Source organism: Lissotriton helveticus, chromosome 9 (assembly GCF_964261635.1).
Source record: "Lissotriton helveticus chromosome 9, aLisHel1.1, whole genome shotgun sequence".
NCBI classification, from domain to species: Eukaryota; Metazoa; Chordata; class Amphibia; order Caudata; family Salamandridae; genus Lissotriton; species Lissotriton helveticus.
Genome location: NC_136070.1, coordinates 1,144,230,171 through 1,144,250,458, shown reverse-complemented (window position 1 = coordinate 1,144,250,458; position 20,288 = coordinate 1,144,230,171). Strand labels below are relative to the sequence as shown.

Genomic DNA, 20,288 nt, shown 5'->3' with positions numbered 1-20,288 from the left:
CCCATTCTTTTCAATCTTTGCATTATATCTCTCACTGCTCTGAATATATCTTTTGAGTTGTGAAACTAGGCAGCACGACCCATTATCTGGTCTTTCATACACAACTAAAAACTCTGCATTCATTATCAAGTTTAATGTCTCTTCTCTTATTTTCTCAGTGCTAGGATACCCAAGCAGTGTACCAGTATCCTCACTAAGTGTTTTTTTCATTGTTGAGTTGAAATTGTATTTGATGTTTAATATATTCATTTACTTTCATACTCAGACATAAAATTCAGATTCCTTAATTAAAATCCGCCTGGTATGATACGCTACAAATGATAGGAGATGGTAACATTATCGAGATCTTCTTAATGCTGAGCCTCTCATCTTGAGTATGGATAACATATTTAGTTAATAACAATACACTGGCAGCACGTTCGGAAAGAACTTTCTATGTCAGGCACCTAAATCACTATTTTAACATTCTCAGCCCGAAAATGCATCAACTCTACATACCTAGTAACCTAACTTGCAAAATACCATATGGCAGACATATTGGTGTGACAGGACTCAAAAGGAGGTATGATGAAAATTGAATACAAGGAAGGGATGGTAATCAGCGAGGGAGCAGAAGACCTGGGAAAGGAAGTAAAGCGCTCAGTGTTTTCGAGATACCCATGTTTTGTGAGCCATTTTTCTGAAATGTGTGCAGCCAGAATACTATAGTTATTGTGTCAGTAATTTACAGTGAATTACCATTGACAACCGAGATTACAAATATTTTAGTCAAATTACGAAAGTACAGACAGGTATTTAATAGACATTGTTTCCTCCTTCTCTACTGTTTCTGTGCAGCTATAATAGAAGAACCAGATATTTTTCAGATTTGGCTAAGAAGGAGCCCTTTGTCTGTTTATTAAATATTCATGATATTCGGTTTCATCATAATATTACATTTAAATTTACAATAGAGCAGTCAAATTGTGTGACTTTGACCGACGCTAGGTTTAGTATTCAGATGAAACCATTGTTGATGTATAGAAATACAATTTAATGCAGAAAAGCAAAGACTTGCTTGCTATTAGCAATACAACTATTTTGCAAAGCACACACACACACACGCAAACACATTGGCCTGAAAACCTTTAACTTACCTGCCAAATAAAATCAGGGTCAAAACACATAGATGGTGATCTCTATAAATAAGGTAAACCACAAAAAAGTAAGTTGAATTCCTCTTAAGTGCATCTCTCTTATAACTGCATATAGCTTGGATTTGAACTTGAATATCCACTGCCTTACAACAAGATGTAGCATTAATTCATACAACTTTCTATTACAAACTACTGCTTAAAAAGGAACAAGTAGCACAATGAAACAGCAAACATAATGCATAAGTGTTGTATGAAATTTGTAGTTTATTTTTCCTAAAATGTTTTATGTTTCTTTCAATTACACATTTACCATATTTATTTAAATAATAATTTTAACATATTCATTTATTGGTCTTTCATTTAGGAAAAAGTTCAAAACTCATGTCTTTCAGCAGCTCTATTTAAATTGATTTCAGTTTCTTTGCAGTTCATTCTCGCTGCTCCCATGGCTGTCCAGCTCCAGGTTAATGCTACTAAATATATTTCCCCTACTAGTTCCAATCCTTCTTTTCTGTGCTTGCTTGATTAAACTGTAAACTTGCACTATAAAGTAACGTTTTTCTGTTTTGTACCATGAAGACTCTATGGGCCCAATTTGGATGTCGGGCCGAAAGCCTCAGACGAGCTGTTGGAAGCTTTCCACCCGACATGCAGGGTTTCCCTCCGACTGCCGTATTATGATGATGGCGGTCGGAGGAAAACCCAAGGGGGGATTCTAATCATCTTCCGACGGGCCCACACAGCCCGTCGGAAGAGGAGCGGATTGTAATACCTTTAATGACGGTGGAGCCAGCCTAGGCTCTACCGTCGGGATTACAATTTCGGTTTCTGCAAGCCATTCCATGTCGGCCTTTCCGACTTGGAAAGGCTGTCAGAAAGCAACATTGGGGGCCCCTATCCTCACAGTGCCTGCCACAGGTTTAGGGTAGTGGAGTGGGCATCACAGATCCCCCCCAGTCCCCATAGCGTAGGGCCAGGGGAATGGGGGCCTTGCTGGGGGTGAGGTGCCTGCCACACTGTGCAGGGATGTTTCCAAACCTGCATTTTACAATGGAAGCTTCTGCCCCAGCACAAGCTTCTATTGTAAAATGCATGTTTGAGACCGCCCTATGGACGGTCGCATCATAATACCAAGTTCGGAACCGCTGACATAAAGTCGGGCGCTTCCAGACTGCTACAGTGACGACATGGTAATCAGGCCCAAAGTCTTTACAACTTCTTGCCCTTTTAGACATGTTAGCTCACTAGAATCCATGTAATCATTTTCATTTCTCCCACACTTTTCCTCTTTTCCCCATGTCTCATTACCCAACACTTCTACATAATTTCTAAACCCTCTCTGTTTTCTAGTCTCCACCAATCCTTCTACTGTTTGATTTGGCCATCTCATTACTCTTGATTCATCAATGATGTAACTAACACCACTTATTATGAATTCAACAAGTAGTTATTTATCCTTACGCCACTAATTATTCTGTATCAGTTAGTAATACCCAAAAGAGAAAGTTAGTAATACATCTAGTAAATTATGAGAGAGATCTTCTTAACTGTTGGTTTTGTGTAAAGTGCAACAATGCTATTTAATCTTGCTGAGCGATCCATAAAACTGTAAATAATGTATGAAATAAGTACATTTGTGTACATGAGCACAGTTCGCATTGAGGCAGGGAGAAGTTTTATTTTCACATCAGTATTGAGAAGAGTTCGCAACCTTTACACCTCACAAAACTGCGATAGTTGTGCTGTTCGTTCATTGGACGATGTTTTTTTACTGAAAAAATATTTTTCAAGACAATTGTTTCCATTGAAAATATTTTTGCAGTCATTTTCTTGCATCCATTTTTCGTACACTTTCAGGGAGCTCTTCCCACACAAAGTACATTTTTATGTCTTTTCCACATCTGTGTGAAAAAACACTTCATGAAAGATTGAGGCAGTAAGGTCCAACAATTTTAACTACTGCTAGTTAGGATATTTGAAGCACAATATCAAATACTTTTACCATGAGTTTCATGGTGTCAGTGAAAACTGATAGACATTCTACATGAACCATATACTTCCTTCTTCACACATATGTGGAGATTACTGAGAACGTTTTGCGTTGCACCTCATTGCCATGCATTTCCCCTCTTAACATAAATTTTAATATGTTATACTATTGCTGAAAACATAACCAAATAAAAACGTTTTACTCTATCAATAATTGTCCTTTCAACAAGAAGCAAACCTGAAAGATCTAAATTATCATTTACTGAAACTTTACACTGGCATGATGCAGTGCATACTATTTTCTATCCAGTGAAAATGGTGTTTGCGCGGAAAAGGTGCCTTTTTCTCAGCACTAAAACAACTTTGTGGTGCTTTGCCTTGCTTGTAGTCGAGGGTCATTATTCGAGCGAATTGGAACCAGAACCCACCACAAGCTTCATCTACTAAGATAGTCTGACCGAAATTTGCATCAAAAACTGCTGTACCATCGGAAATGTGTCAATTTCTCAAAAAATATATACTGCATGTGTAATGCATTGCACAGCACACATACAGTGCTTGGGAAATTTCTCAGGTTGCTAAGCACTTGAAACGTTTCCTTCCTGTGGCCAAAACCAGCCAGCATACAAAATTTAGATTGCAATATTTAAATTAATGTATTGCCAAATCCACATTTAAGAGTGATAATCATGCTCTTCACAAGAATTGAACGCATGATGACTCTTAATGTCACCTACATGTTCATCTAGCATGCTTTATACCTTATGCTTTCTAAAAGTATATCAGAACTATTTTTCTGGGGGTGATATGACAAATTAACTGTTCCAAATTAATCTTACACTGATTCTTTGGTATACAGTACAGTACAGATGACAGGGAAATTAATCCTCAATGCATATTCAATCCTTGGTTTCTGCTCAGGGACCACGTGCAGGGATGGCTGGTGAGTTCAGTTCCATGTCTCATTAATCTTCTACCATCACAGATTAGGCCATCAAACAACATTGCCATTGTTCAACTAAGGAACTACCTGCCACACTGATCCTGTTTGAGACTATGCAGGTAATTGGGCGATGGGGACAACTTTTGTTGATGCTGTCTCTGCGCAGAATTATTGGCATTGCTGCCAGGACGGCTGTGGTGGCCCAACCTCCATTTGTTCCTGTTACCTTACGTTTACCCTCAGAATCCACCCTGTGTTTTGCTCATAAATAGCCATCAGCAAACATGTTCTTCAGATATAAGTATAAAAAATACTAGATCATTTTTTAAATCATTGGACCAGCTTTACGCCCTAAAACAAGGTACTGTTTTATTGTATGTCAAAACGTTGTATCCAAGCTCGAAATCATAATTACCAGAATGCATTTAATGCAAACGACAGCCCAGCTCCACGTGTAAATAGGGTGAAAACATTGAATTTTCTTTGTGGCTATTGTCCAATGTAGTAAGTGCTAATTCTGAAGCAACACCCATTAGCAAATTAGGGATTGCTATTATTCCATTAACCCAAGAACCCAGGGCACTCCTGAAAGCCTCAAATGAACAGAAAATAAGTGTTAGCCATGCTCTATTTCAGATTATATTTTTTTCTGTGAAGGTTTCAATTGCATGATGGTGGCTGATGCAGCTACTTTGTCTGTTGTCTCTTAGAGTGAACCACTTAGGACCTAAAAGCGTGTTTTGTACTGTACACATAAAATCTTCAATAAGAGAAATTAAAGCAACTCAATCCTCGGTTCATCACAGGCTTCTCATGAAGTGCTGTGCCGTCTTTCAAGGTTTAGCTGTTTCAGGTCAGAAGATGCATATTTACCTTCCGCCTCTTGTCAGATCAGCCAACGTGACTGTCGCTATGTTAAACTTCCCTGCATGGTGATGGGTGTGCACCCCTGCCTATAGTGTTCCTGCTGCAACAAACAATATATGGATGCTTGGTACCATTTTTTCGTCATGGGCAAGGCAAACACAGATCATACGTGTGTGCCATTCCCTAGAACTGGCTCACGAATTGTGGTCGTGTTAGACCATGAGTCGCGTCCAAAGCGCTACCCTTATAAGTGGTAAAGAACTACTGGCCTCAACAAGAGTTAAGTAGTACAAGTACAATAGTGGCCTAATATTGTTTTTGTAATAGTGATCAGTAGGGAGAGAGCAGGTCTTTTCTTTTATGTCACTGTCACCCTTTTCCTACATCATGCTAGAGTGTACGGCAGTGCAGCGTGTATATAACTGTGTGTGTGTTTGTTGTAAGGTACGCGTGCCTGTGTGTGGTGCAGTACATGGAGGCCTGTGGAACCATGCTGGAAGCTCTGGGCCATGGAAAGGCACGTAAAAACAGAGAATCCAACCCAGACTGCATTCCTGAGAGCTGGGTGGGACACACACACTGGAATAAGGGAGAACCAGGCTCTCCTGTGAGCTTCAAAAGAATTCTTTCGTTCTTTGATTTTGTAGAAATCGCTGAATGTTGCCTCACATGAAGGGGGAATAGGCACAGTCCTTAGACAGGGAAGTGGGACTCAGGGACTTACCCAAACAATGCTAGAGTGCCAGCCTTATGAAGACCATGTGTATAATTAGTTTGCCATATTTCACTTTATTTTTGTATATAAAAACGACTTTTTCCATTAAAGCAAGTATCTGGCTGGACATGTATTTGTCACTGCCGAGTGTATTTTTTAATCATGAGTCAATGCACATCTTTCACCTACCTTCCCCAGAGAAGACTTGGGTTGCTCAACCCACGCTCCCACTGAGAGTCAAGTGCTGAAAGGGCACTTGGCTTTTTTGCTCAAAGACCATAGTAGGTCTGGCCCCGGGACATCAAGAGTAAAAGGCCTCAAACCCCACGGTTGGGCCCAGTAGCTCCTACGACCCCCATTACCCTCTGAAAGAGGTTCTGACATTGACACACGCGGCAGCATTTTTACTGGATGTTGGTGACTGGATGTAGTTATGAAGTTGCACACCTAAAACACAAATGTAGTTTGCTAGGGCAAAAAAGTAAGTGTTTAACCTACTTACCAATTTTGCTTCTTACACCGTGATGCTTTGCAAAGGACTATGATGCATCCACCAAGCAGGGCCAGACTGGCTACCGGGCAGTGTGAAATGCTGCTGAGCTGGGGGCTGATTTCGCTCATGGGGACCTGCGTGTGCTAAACGAAATTCGTTTTGCTTTAATTATTCCGAAGCACACGCTGGTCTCCATGAACGAAATCGGCCCCCATTGCAGTGAAATCAGACCCCAGCTCGGCAGCATTCCAAACTGTCCGGTAGTCAGTCCGGCCCTACCGCCAAGTAATTACCAATGGCTGAGATCAATTCAAGCCTTTCAACAGTCACTTTTTTGTTTTCCTCAGTGTGGCATCCTAAGTGGGTGTGCCCACACATCGGTCCTCTGCTTACTATGCCATAGGACGCAAGCTTGCCCTCACTGCCAAGGTAAAAATATGCCAAAATCGGTATGAGGTTGCTTGTGTTCTAGTTCAGAGGGGACCTAGACTGGCACTTTAGGGTGACTTGTTCCTATTGGAGAAGGACCAACGCTGCCTATATCTCCTTCCAAACTTAGGTGACACAATGGGCAGAAAAGCAATGGACCGGGATGCGGTACAGCTCAAGGTTTTACTGGTGACCATGAGTAATTTAATCATTCTACTCATCGTTAGTTTGCTTGCAGCTGTCTACCCTGAATGAGAAATATTGCACTTTTTCAATAGTCTGTACTAAATGGTTTCCAAAGAAGCCTTGTGTGGAATGCAACAATTGCAGAATGCAACAGCTCACCTGCATTTTAGGTTGACCAGGAAGGAAAGAATACATCTCGCCTTAGCTAATCTTCTTATAATTGTCTTACAATAGCTTATGGTGCTAGAAGGAATTCAGTTCAAGTCACTGTGAATTACTCACCTAACGCTTCCAGGGGACCACACTCTCAGTTTATGATGAGCAGGTGTTCAATTGCCACACTACCTGGGACCAGGCTGCCATCATGTGGATTCTGAGTCTGCTCGATTGCTACAGAAATAATATGTGGGCAGAGCATTCCTAGCACTGTATTGTAGACTACTGCACACTCCTTGTTAGTGCCAAGCACACCTTTCAAAAGGTGAGCTTGGCGCTAACAAGGAGAGTGCACAGTAATATGTTGAATGTGCGGCCCCCAGGGCAGACGCAAAGTCGTGTTGCCCTGAGGGCAGCGCATTCAAGTAAAATACCGAGCAGCTTTGAAGCAGCCGCTGTGTGTTTCACTGTGCAGGCGGGACTTTTAAGGGGGATTAGAAATCTTTGTGGTGGCACACTATCAGTGCGCCTCCTCACAGCGTCTTTGCCTCTGTGCCCACGTCTATGATACGGTGCAGGAGCAGAAGCAAAGGGATTCCCTCATTTGCATGGGGCCACGCCACCATGCAAATGAGGTAACACCCTCTATTGATAGCACTGATGCTATATGTGCGCCAGCGCTACCAATATTGCAGAAAGCGCTGCACAAATATCTGTGCCTATTCTGTAATACCAAAGTGCCCCAGGGGCACGCAAAGCGGGTGCACATGCCTGTTGCGCCCCTGGGGCAATTTGCATAATACGGCCCCTAGTGGTGGCTGCTGGTTTCTACTATGCCCTTCAGAAAAGGAATTGCTGACACATGAGGATCACATTAGTTTTCAAAAAAGGTAACTAAAAGGTAACAGACATTACCTTTGTTTCCAATAACATTTATCAGTGATTCTTGACAGCCCCTTTCTCCAGGGCTCAGTCATTTCTTCCTCATGACGCACTAAAGTGGAACATGGCTCAATACACCACCACAGATTTTGGAAGTTATTTATTCATTTGCATACGCTTTATTTGCCTGCAGAGCAATAACAGGATAGTTCACAGTTTTGCTTTTTACAAAGAGTGGGAGCTTTCCGAGTTCATGAAATTAACATGTATTTGAAAAATCTATGTATTTTAAACAATTATATTTACCAATTGCACAGACACCTTCAATATGCAAACTTGTTGAAACTTGGTTATAGGGTAACACTCAAATGTAAAGCAAATCCTCACTTCAAAGGAGCTCTCTTGGCACCATTGATTGATAATGGATGTGTATTGCTAACCAATTCAATGGTAGCCAGTTGATCGACTTCAGAAAGATGAAAGACTGTGTAGACCCACCAAGGTTTCAACCTGTGATGTGGGTGGTGGGGGACACAGTAATTGAGTGGTGCATTAGTCCTTTGAGTGAATGCGTTAGTCCAGACTCGACATTAAATGTTATAATAGGGGAAGATTGTTACTGTTGCCAAATACACAGTCTGGCCATGAGATCTATGGTTTGTACATGTGTTCCTCTTGGGAATCAGGACCACCTCAAATGTAGTAATTATACAAATAATTATCATTGTCTTCAATTTAATATCTCTTGCCAATCTTATTGGCAAATGACCCACAAACAAAGCTGGCTGCAGGGTCGTTGGGGCTGCTGTCAAAATGGAAACAACTCAGTTGCTTCAGAGCCTGAGGAGAAATGTATGAGCTTACCAGGAAAAAACAAATGTATTCCAGCAGGATCAAATCAGGGTTTCATCATTGCAATATCAGTACAATTTGGACAATTAAGTTTGTGATGCACTATATACAGTTTGTTGATATCAACATTAGCTGTTGGAGATACCCACAGGCTATTTCTTTATTAATGTATTTTCTTTGTGAATGATTTGTTTTGTATTTTTTTGCAATGTTTTGCATTTAAAATCATCGAAAGAGCTTATGCTGGTGTCCTCTGCTTCCAGTAATGACTCTGCGGGACTCCTCTGATTCCAATAATGATTCAGTAGAGGTCCCTGGGTTCCAACAATAATTAAGTGGTGGTCACAGGTGTCAAAAAGTTAAGAACCACTGCCCTAAATCATCACTCTCATTATCTAGTACATAAAATAATAAAAAGTAACAACCCTGGTTAAAAAAAACATCTTGTTAGTGTACCAAAATATAAAAAACCTCTGTTTGAATTTTGTTTAGCGGAAGCAGGTGTAAGGCTCAAAGGTTACGTAATCCGGACAGGACCCGTAGTCAGTATTCCAAAGGTAAGACTGCCTGTCAAGTGGCAACACCACCAATGTCACCAGGTAATTAAAGAAGTAGTTCAAGAGAGACACGCATGCCTGGGGAGTTTATGGTTTTTAAAGTAATAAATGCCCACTAAGAGTTTTCTGTGACTTTGGTTGGTTTTTGTTGCAAGCATCAGGATTAAAGCCTGATGTGACAGAAAGTGCATCCGACACAGTTTCGCCCAAAGTGGCTGGCATGCCCAGGGCTTTCTCAAGGAAAAAAATCTGAAAAACAGTATTCCAGTCTCGGTTTAGTAGCACACAATACACAAAAAGACATTGGTCTCTGGGGTCGCAATAAAAACCAACCAAAGTCACAGAGTACTCCTTCTGGACATTTATTCCTTACAAAACCACAAACTTCACTAGCATTGCCTGTCTCTCTTGAGCTACTCTGTTTTTAATGGGTTTATCTTTTATCTATTTGTAAAGCTCTGAATGCAGCTTGAAAACCATTTAATTAACCCCTTCCCGGCTGCCGTCGGCCGTTGGCGGTCGCGAGCACTACCTCGCTGGTGCTGCGAACATCCAACGGCCGACGCAGCCCCGCCTACTCTGCGGAACCACCGCACTGCCACGAAATAATGGCCGCGGCCAAGGTGTTAATACATAAGAAATACTACATAGTGGTTAAGAATTACTATACAGTGGGACACAGCTGACATTGAATCCAGGAAACCGGCATTCTAAATCTGGCTTCAACCCTATACCGCTACGTGCTATCCTGCACAAGTGATTTGATCCCCTGTTCCTCAGTTCGCACTTGTACCTTTAGGAACACTTAGAAACATGCTCAATGTATGTATTTAGTGTTCAGAAAACAGCTGCGGTCCGTGCAGGTAACATCAGTCGGTGGTGGGGCCAGATAAGGGAGGATTTCGAGGGACGATGCTGAGGGAAAATTAAATAAAAATTCATTTTCCTTTGGCATCCTCACTTTAAATCCCCCCTTACCTAGTCCCACCGTCCCAGCTCTGTTACCTGCACGGGACCGCGGCTGCAGAAACAACTGGAAATGTTCTGTGTGTCCTCGAGCCTCAATTCGTGACATATTTTACATTTGCAAATCTATAAAACCATGCAACTGTTGCAATGCTTCATGTTTAAAATGATTCTTTGAGCTGCAAAGAGTAGCTGATGAAGGAATGAAGTCAGACCAACACCAAGCGCACGTAGTGTCCTTGTTCCCAAGTCAGAATTTTCAGAAAGGCTCTAAAAGTGAGCCTTTTTTGCTCCACGGTTGAATGTGCACTAATTCAACGGACCAATGATTAAAACCTATTGTCTAAAAGCCCATCTAAGTTTGCACATTTTGCGATGCAGGGCGCGCTACGAAATTCGTTTAATTTATTAAATTGTTTACTTACCTCCAATAATCCATATTCCCGTTTTTAGCACCCCCCCACCCTGCCCCTCCCCCGCCCGCCTTTCTGCCCCTCCGGAACTCCCTCCACGGGCCGCGGCTGCCTAAAACTAAACATTAATTGTCATTCACATGTTGCTTCCACCATCACAGCATACAGCAGGGGAAATGGATCAATCCACTTTTCCCATTGGCTCCTTTCATGTTGACTGACTGCACAAAGCTTGTGCACATTGTCCACGTCCACTTAAAAATAGAAACTTTCTCTTCAGCGAGAAAGCTCTTCTAAGTGTGTTTTTTTAATCGTATTTTTATTGGCTACTTTTAAATAATGGTTATTTCTTTTAGGTAAACCTCACGTTCCCGGTTATATGTGGGTGTTTGTCCTGTCTCCTTTTTAAGTTGCTGCTATAAAGAGTCTTTCTTGCGACTTAGAAACTGTCTCTAATATGAGTGCTTGGTTAGGTGATAATGTCTTCTTTTCACCTTCAAAAGAAACAGTAGTAAAATTCATGGCACACTTGAAAGGCTTGTTTTCCTTTTCTAAACATCACTAGTAAAACAGTCACATCTGTGACTTTTTTTTTATATATATGTTTGCGTTTTTATTGCAAGCATATGTTGGCCACATTTAGGTACGGCCGGTTTTCTGTTTTTTTTTCTTTTCGTGGTGCATGCTTGCAACACAAAATGAAAAGGAAAAAATAACCATTACATTAGCATGCCAAGGTCTGACTTACTGGCTTTGCCAGTATTTGTTTTATTATATGGGTGAGCAGATCAGGACATCCGTCTTCCATTGTGAACAGGCCTCGCCATGACACCAGAGACGCGTGCCATTGTGTGGCCTTACCTTGCTGAAACACACACCTTGTGCCTTATCAGATTAATGTACTTCATTCATTGGAAGCAATGGCAGGAAATGCTATTAGCCGTCTCCCTCTCATCCTTAGCAGCAAGAGTAATCGACTCTGCAGAAATTAACGGGTAATTAAAATAGGCTCTATATTTTAGGCTATTTCCGCGGGGTGGATGCTTGGTTACAAAAGCAGATTTTCAAAAACGATAGTTCTAATGCTGGCTTCTCCATTGACCGCTCTGTGTGATTCTTGGCAAATGACTTCATCTCACTGTCCCTTAGAAAGTTGTTACTAAAAACTATTTATTTTAGGTTTGTTCAACAGCGGATTCAGTGAATGGTTTTGCCTAATCCTTAGGAACGTCAGGCTGTGCTAAACAGGTATAAATAAATATATATATAATTGGAGTTTATTCCTTCTGTACTTGATTATTTTACACTAAGGAACTAGGAAGAAAACTGGTATTTTAATATTCATACTGGGGTGATAATTAAACTGACCCCATATCAATCCTCCATGGTGTAAAAATCAATGTCTGCTGGAGGGGTCTGTCAGAGCGCCAATGTAAGGGCAGTGAACTCTTTCCATGAGAACAGCAGATCACAGGTTCAGAGCCCAGCAAGGAAGATACAGCTTTCAGTAATTCTAATAAGATGCTGTAAAATCGATACCTTTCTATTGATTGTCAGACACACATCCAGCTGTTAGACCTTTAGTGGGGGGTGCTCAGGTGGAATCTTCAAGGGGTCACTAAGAGACATAAGTTTTTTTATCATCAATGATTCTAAGGGCCACTCTGTTTAGATTTCAAGTGGCCACGTCATATGAGATACCTTCGATCACTGTTTAATATTTAGCTAACATCTGTTTACGTGCTTGGATATTTACAAAATGAAAATGCAAGCAAAAATAGGTGTCAAGGAAGGTAAAATGTGTGTCGCGCATGATATTGATCTATGTAGCTGCTCTGAATCCGAGGAATGTTAAGAAATTATTTACCTACTTTCAGTGTCATTGTTATACAGAATACATTGGAATTATTATTCAATATTGTGAAAAGTCAATGGGTGGCAGCGGGCCACAGCTACAGACATACAACTAAAACACCTGCACACTTAGCTATCCCAGGCATGGTCAGGCCTTGCTCTGTGTCTCTATAGACCCCCCTCCAACTCTCCCCCCCCCCGCCACCCCCCACCCCCGCACGTGTGCCTTTAACTCTACACGTGAATGTTTAAACATGTGCTAGTCAAAGAGATTCAATGGAAGTGAAGCCATACTATAATTCCTATGTTAAACGAAAGCCCAGGACTGGAGTTTATAGTCATACAGCAAGCAGTAACACAGCTGGGCAACTAAAACCCTTCATGGGTCGATCACAAGTGACCAGATAGTCAGACATCATTCCTTGCACTCAGAAATATCCAGTACTATGGGCATCAGTAATTCCAGAGCAAGGGAACGCTCCTGGTTATAATATAATGGGTGATAACTCACGCAAATGAGATTTTCTGCACAAACATCTGCATGCTTTTCACCATTTCCATGCAGATTCCCAAGTGGCCTTTCTATCTGCTTTCAGCAGGAGAAGTTTCCCTGCTGACAAACACTCAGACAGGGGTGAGCTGAAAGGTCTTGTAATCCTGATGAGGCAGTAACTCCCAGCACTGGCACCATGGGACTACCAGCCCACTCTGAAGGGGCCTTTAATATTCTAAACGAGCCCTTCAAAGTACATATCACCACAGATGCGTCTCTGTCATAGGTGAAACTGATTAAAATGGTCACCCAGTGTAGAGAAAAAAACACAGTTCTCTTTACTCAGGATCGGACTAGCCTATAGGACAATCAGGTAATGCCCAATGGGCTGGTATGAAAAGTCAATGTGTGGGCCTGTTTTTTGGCTGCTTGTGGACTAGTTTTTAGTGTTGATGTCCCTGATATTACTACAAATATTGGATGCAGCCAGCAAAAATACATTTGATTCCATCTACCTTACAAATCACTTATTTAGGGTGTGGTGTCTTTACAACCTCCAAACGTGACCATTTTGTAAATGTGGGTCACTTTTTTAGCTCTCTGATTTGCTATTGGGACCACTTTTATTTCGGTACCTTGACCCATTATCTGTCCTAGTTCGCCCTGCTCCGTCCTGCATTGTTAACAATCACAAACAATAGGTGTTCTAGAATGCCACTTTGTCTGATGATGTCATCTTGGGTTTTGGGACCTTTTGTGCCATCATTCACCAGATGGCCCTTTTAATCTGTGCAGCACGTTTATTCATTAGAAACGTGGCTAAGCACACTATATGGCTGTAGATATAAAATAGAGTCGGCTTGTTTGGCTAACAAGTATTGGTGTTTTAATTAAAATACGGTACAAAAGGGGGTTGTGATGGACGGAGCATCTGAATTAAAATACAGTATCTTTGTAATGGCAACCACAAAATAATCACACAGACATATATACACACATGCAACCTTATATAAGTGCGTATTTACTAATACAAAGAAGCATTGTATACATCAAGTAATTACTTTACAATTGTACCCTTATACGTTTTTGTTTTTTTCGAACAAATACATATAATAATATTTACTGACAATGTTCCTCAGTTCTAGAAAAATAATCAAAAAACAAAACGAAACAAGTAAATGTGTGCTCCATCAAGGCATGCAACAGGCACAGTGAAAATAGAGAAGCTCAAACATTCTGATAAAAAAGTACACGCGCTCGTAAAAAAAACACACATACCTTCATCTCAATTACTGTCTGAAGCGCTTTCGTCTTGGCAGGCTCGGGCTGCAGTTGAGTCCTTCGATGCAGCTCCTGTGGAGGGACCCGATAAAAATAAGCTTGGCGGCTCATACTTTAAATATATATTTTTTTAATCTGAGAGAAACGCACAATCCCCTCAAGACAGAGAGTATTTCACGAGCAAGTTGAGCGACGGCAGAAGCGACAAGTGCACGGTTCATAATGCCTGCGGCATAACTACAGTGTCTTATGTTACAGGCAGCGCTGCCAGCGCGTGCACTATTTCTGAAACCCCATCAATATTTAATGTTCGCTCCGACAAAGATCGGGCGCGAGCCAGCTATGTCTGGGTGCACGTGCATGCATACATGGCATGTTTTGCAAAATGTCCTCCAGAAAACTAACAGTAACTTCTCTTGTCTCTACATATTTATTTGAAATTGTATGTATACAAAATGACTGTAATACAAAGAGTGTAACAAAGGTTCTTCAACACCAGTACAAAAAAAAGTTTATAACAATCAGTAAGAATAAGAAAAATACATGGAAATTGCTGTGGGATTCCGGTTACTTCAGGGACACGTTAAATTCAGGAGATTATAAATTAGTCCGCGAGGGTCCACTCAGAAATTAAGAAGTACCTGGGTAGACAGTAATGATGTGTTTTATTCCCCTGGAATTTTCTCGTTTTGGTCCATACTTTTAACTGAAATACTCTGCTACTTTAAGCAGCTAAAAAACTCCTGGTAAAAGTAAACATTACAACATTTTGATGGGGCGAGTAACTGTTATTAAGTGGCCACACCTGACCAGGACTGCAAGCTTAAAAAGAGAAAGTGAAAACGTGGTAAAAAACATACACTGGACAACAGGAGATTAAAATCCTGACATACAAAACTAAAATCTATAACATGAACTTAAATAAAAAACGAAAACCTCTATGCATAGGCAGACAACATTTCAAGAAAAGCAGACCAAATAACTTCCAAGTAACAAAAAACGTACCTATTACGCTATGATTCTTCTAAAAGGTGTATTGTGAGCATATGGAAAATATCTAGCTAGTCACAGGTCTTTTGAAGGTGAAAACTAACAAGGCTTGCTTAAACTTTCCAGTGGTATCAGAATGTGCCACAAATGGTACACATATATATTGCTGGCAATGATTAATATGAAAATATAAAAATATAGCAAATAAAACATAACTACACTTTATAATAACAGCTGTGCTAACATGATCAATAATATCTCCCCTTCTCCATCAAATCTTCAATGTTTGGTCTGTTTTGCTCATTACGCCACTACAACTGTACGAGATTTATATCTTCCAATGAAAAAGAAGAGTGTCATAGGCCAGATCCTGAAAAAAACAGCATTTGTTCATGAAATGACACTGGCTGCAGCAACCAATCTTCAACCCTGAAGCGTTTCGGCAAGAACTCCTTGTGCTCAGGTGACTGATGACTCTGTCAAGCCCCAGATGCTTATAATTAAAATGTCATGTGTCAGTATAGTCGCAAACTACAATTCCCATAGTTCTGTTTATAATGCATTGTGATACATACCATACCCAAGTATCGTCTTTTCCACACTGCATTACTTAATCCATAATTGTATAAACACAGGCATTTGAATGTTAAAATAAAAAGGCTTGCACAGTTAATCCATTAATTGCTGCTGCCATATAAATTAAAGTTATTGCATGCACAGAGTCCGGATTTTAACAAGCCGAGGTGAATACCTGGCTTGTCTCCCTTCCTCACCTCTAAAGTGGAAATATCAGGCAAATCCATTGATCCATAAAGAGGCAAGCGGGTCGTGCCCCCCCCCACCCCTCCCCATTTCCATACTAGTTGCTACTCGGTATTTGTAGTTAGGTCTGTGTTTCCATAAGAACATAAGAAAAATATTTTTGTTTTCTTAATAGCTTTGGCTTGCTTTGACAATTCTTGACAAACCTGTCCACCAAAAAGTCTGATCCACCTCAGCTCCTTCCTGGAAAGTTTCAGGGTGAGCCACTAAGCAGGGGTGAAAAAAAGGGGGTGCCAAAACATGTTTTCCCTTTAAATTTTTCCATAGAAAAATTGAACAACAATAACGCAAATAACACTAAATGGATTTACACCAAATGTGACAGAAAGCTAGATCTTGATCCAGAAAGCGTGCTTTTTCTGATTAGGTGTAAATCTGTTCAGTAGGTTTTGAGCAATAAATGCTAAAAAACGTTGTATATTTCACGTCGCTAAGGATCCACAGGCCAACAGATCTCATGCGGAGATCTGATTGGCTGCCATCACAACTATGTTTGAAACATGGTGGAAATTATTTAGATCCCTGTTAATCATTTGTCGTTTCTTAAGTAAGCGGGTGACTTGGCCAAAATTAAGGCCAGTTGAGATAGCTATGTATTAATCAAGTCCGTCCAAAATGATGCAGTGAAGAGGGTGATATCCTTTAAGGTTATTGTGGTAATTAATTTAGAAAAATGGGAGGGCAAGAGACATTTGTTAGCAACAACGCAGGAGGAGAGCGCCTTAGCATCATTAGATATTGACTAGATTATAGATTGGGAATACATACTAGAGGTCCTAGGATTGATGGGATTTGAGCACATTATTTTAGGATAGGTACGACTATTAAACCCAGAACCTATGGCTAGGGTACAATACAATACCATACCAGTATTTCAAGAGCCAATGGCTACTCAAAATAGTTTCCTACCACTAAACATAAAAACGGGACAAGGCAGAAAATTTAGAAGAACCAGGTTTTCAAAAATTTTCAAAACTCTACCAATAACGAGCAGCTATGAATATTCCAGGGAAGAGAGTTCCATAAAGGTGGATCCAAACCAGAAAAAGGCCACCCTTTCTAAAGCTTTGATTGCAGGGTACAGTGGCATGGTGCTGATCTCCCAAGTGAAGATTACGCTGAGGGTAATCGCGACGCACCAACTTCTTAAGATATAGTGAGCTGTTCCCATATAAAGCCTTATGCATAAACAAAAGTGTTGTAAAGTGTATGCAATTCTCCACAGTCAGTTGATCCAGAGATTGAAGTTGGGAGGTGTCCAACATCTGCCGAGGTACATGGAAGAGTAGAGAGGCTGCAGAATTTTGCCCTATCTGAAGCCTTTTCAGAGTTTTTTTAGGTGCGCCCAAATAAAGCACATTACCATAGTCCAGCCTAGACATAATCAAGGCTTGGGCCACAGTTTTTTGTGCTGGGTTCAGTCAGAATTGGTGGGTTTGATACTTGGAACATCGCAAGGGTCACCAGACAGGGCTTTCCGTTGTCACTATTAACATTTGCTCGGGCGCTGAAACTATTGGCGATCTGGCTTAGGGCAATGATGCAGCCCTGGGGTATACAAACTGGTGACACAATAAATACGTTGTCAATGTATGAAAATGATGCATTACAATACATAAACCAGCCCCAAAGCTCAGTTTCACTTCTGCTACGTTAGTCTGATAGGCATGCAATGGCCTTAGACCTACATATTAATGAAAACAAGTGCTCTCGGTGATGGGCCCGTGTTGGGAAACTGAGAGATTCTGTTTCTTGGGCATAAGAGTGGCACATACCAAATAAAAAAAACAATATGCTTACACTATGGACAGAGTATTGCAGGGCTTGGAAACACCAGCATGCTTCAAAGACATTGCCAGTCTCGATTATACACACTCCAAACGTCAATATATTTGGTACTGAAAACAACTATCAAAGACAAATAGACTGTTGGTGTTGTTAACAAGTGCAGGGAAAAGGAGCAGGGCGTGCTTAGCCGCCCTGAAAAAAAACACAAAACAAATGGAGGGCATGGTCTGCTGGACTTAGAACTCTATTATGTAGCGGCTCAGCTTCAGCAAGCCACACTCTTGTGCACAGATGGGCAGAACTGAGAGAAAAAGCTGCTTGCAGGAATGGTACAGGAGAGAGCCTTGCCACTAAGATTATTGCGAGCTGATCACTCACAATAGAGGCACCACAAGTTGTGCGACAAGTAGCAATAGCATGCGAAACAGTGGTACAAAAGATACTGAAAATACCACTCTTCTGCATAGCACTACAAATCTGCTGGCTAAAGCCTTTTAGACAATTGAGGACCACTGTGTCCTTGTCAACTTGGAGGCAGGCAGCTGTCAGACCCTAGGGGACTTGTATCCAGTAGAGAGGGTTATAATCTTGCAAGGTGCCCAAGACCCTTTTGGGGTAGCCCTGGCACAGTTCGTAGAGTTCACCAAGCTGACTTAAATGGCCAGGGCAGGATGGCTTGGATTCCCGGACATCCCAGAGACATCCATAACACTGGAAACTACACTAGAAACAGGCCAGGGAATGTGGCTAGTTACCCTATGTGGTGGCCTGAAAATAGATAGGCAGTGGACCCCGCTCAGGTTTGAGACAATGACTTACAGGACCCCCTGACTAATTCTGAATGGGACACCACACATTTTTGTCATAGCTAAGACCACACAAAGTATACCTGAACAGAACACCCAATTGCCAAAATGCTCAGAGCCGGAAGTCACATTCATACATATGGCATGAACATGTCTGATAATATTTGGGGGAGGTAATACAAATCTTTCAAACTACAACGGGTAAAAAATTAGAGATAACAACTAGACACTGTTTGCTGAGTCTTTCATAAAAACACAAAAACAGGAAAACACTATCCAGATTTGCAGCACAAGGATTATTGTTGGCGAAGCATCATATAGGAATCTGGTAGGGATCATGTAGGAAATCCCCTAGGTAGTCCCGGGAAGCAGACATGAACAAATGGGCCGTGGTGGAAGATAAATAATAATAAGAGACATTAGAACTAATGAGAAGATGGGTGAAGTCTTGTTGGACTGGATGGAAATGTTATCTAATATGCTTAATACACTGGCAAGAGACAGACACAAAAAATAAAAACCATACCTAATAGTAGTGTGATGCCATTTCAAAATGTCCTCAATGAACACATAGGGCTCCAGTAGAGATGGACAGTAGACTCAAATGGGCTAGCCTTTGCATGCAAGGGTGAGCAATCGAGAAAGGGGAGATGATGTGTGGGGATAAAGATCAAAGGGTGATCCTCTTTTTGACAGGGTGGTTTTGTGCTAGGTAAGCATGGGGTCTAGTGGGAGTAATGGCAGTAGCTGAGGCTTTTCTTTTATGTCTATATTTAACAATTTCCAACAGTCAGCTTCAAGGGACCTGTGCCTTTCCCTCATTTGTATCTCCACATTTCTTTTACTAACAATCGCAAGCAGGTTGCAGTAGAGGATCTAAAGATTTTCCCTGAAAAAAATATGTGTAATTATTCTGCAGACTCTGCTCTACATACAAGTTGCCAAATGAATATTGCATTTGCATTTATTGGCCATTCCTTCATTGATTTAGCCCAGAAAACTCACTCATAATATTGTTATCATGAAACATAATGAAGGGTTTCATGGTAAAGGTAACTCCTGTCTTTTAAGTTGGATTAACAACTAAGCCACCAAAACAAAAAATAGCACAAGCTTAGTGAAGATAACTGTTATGTAGGTGAATCTGAGCTCTGACCCAATATTTAGAACTAGCAGCAGGACATCCAGCAGGCCCAATTAGGTTCTCGATAAGGGAATAATAGATAGTACCCCCGCATCACCAGCAGATATCCCCTTGATGCAACTATGAGAGCTATGTTCCCTTCTTTTTTGTTTAAATGCATTTGAAACTGAGCTTACAATAACAAAAGCTGTGTTTACACTGTCCTCCATCTTGAATCACTATTGTAGGAATACCCCATGTGATTACTCAATCGTTTTTAGTTCTAAATAAAGAATTGCAAGCTCATACTAACAGACAGCATTCCCAGGAACCATTTCCACCACACCATTTCCAAGCTCTTGCTTATACAATGTATCAATTGACAGGCTTGAATATACTGTGAAAACGGCTAATACCAATGTAATACTACTATGAGAGAATCCTCAAATGTATTTTGTAGTAGAATGTTTCTTCTTGCTTGTTCCTCATTGGTGCATACCCTGAGAACCATGTATTTGTGCATTACTGTATGGAACACATTGTCTAA

The 20,288-nt window shown here is 41.0% G+C and overlaps 1 protein-coding gene across 1 annotated transcript in view; it reads right to left on the bottom strand.

Annotated features, from left to right (window-relative positions):
* Positions 1-20,288, bottom strand: part of ERC2 (ELKS/RAB6-interacting/CAST family member 2) — a 2,322,684-nt gene that overhangs the window by 1,822,716 nt on the left and 479,680 nt on the right. The window contains exon 4 of the mRNA XM_078661584.1: positions 14,210-14,284. Within this exon, the coding sequence (XP_078517710.1) occupies positions 14,210-14,284 (75 nt within the window). The remainder of the gene's footprint in view (positions 1-14,209; positions 14,285-20,288) is intronic.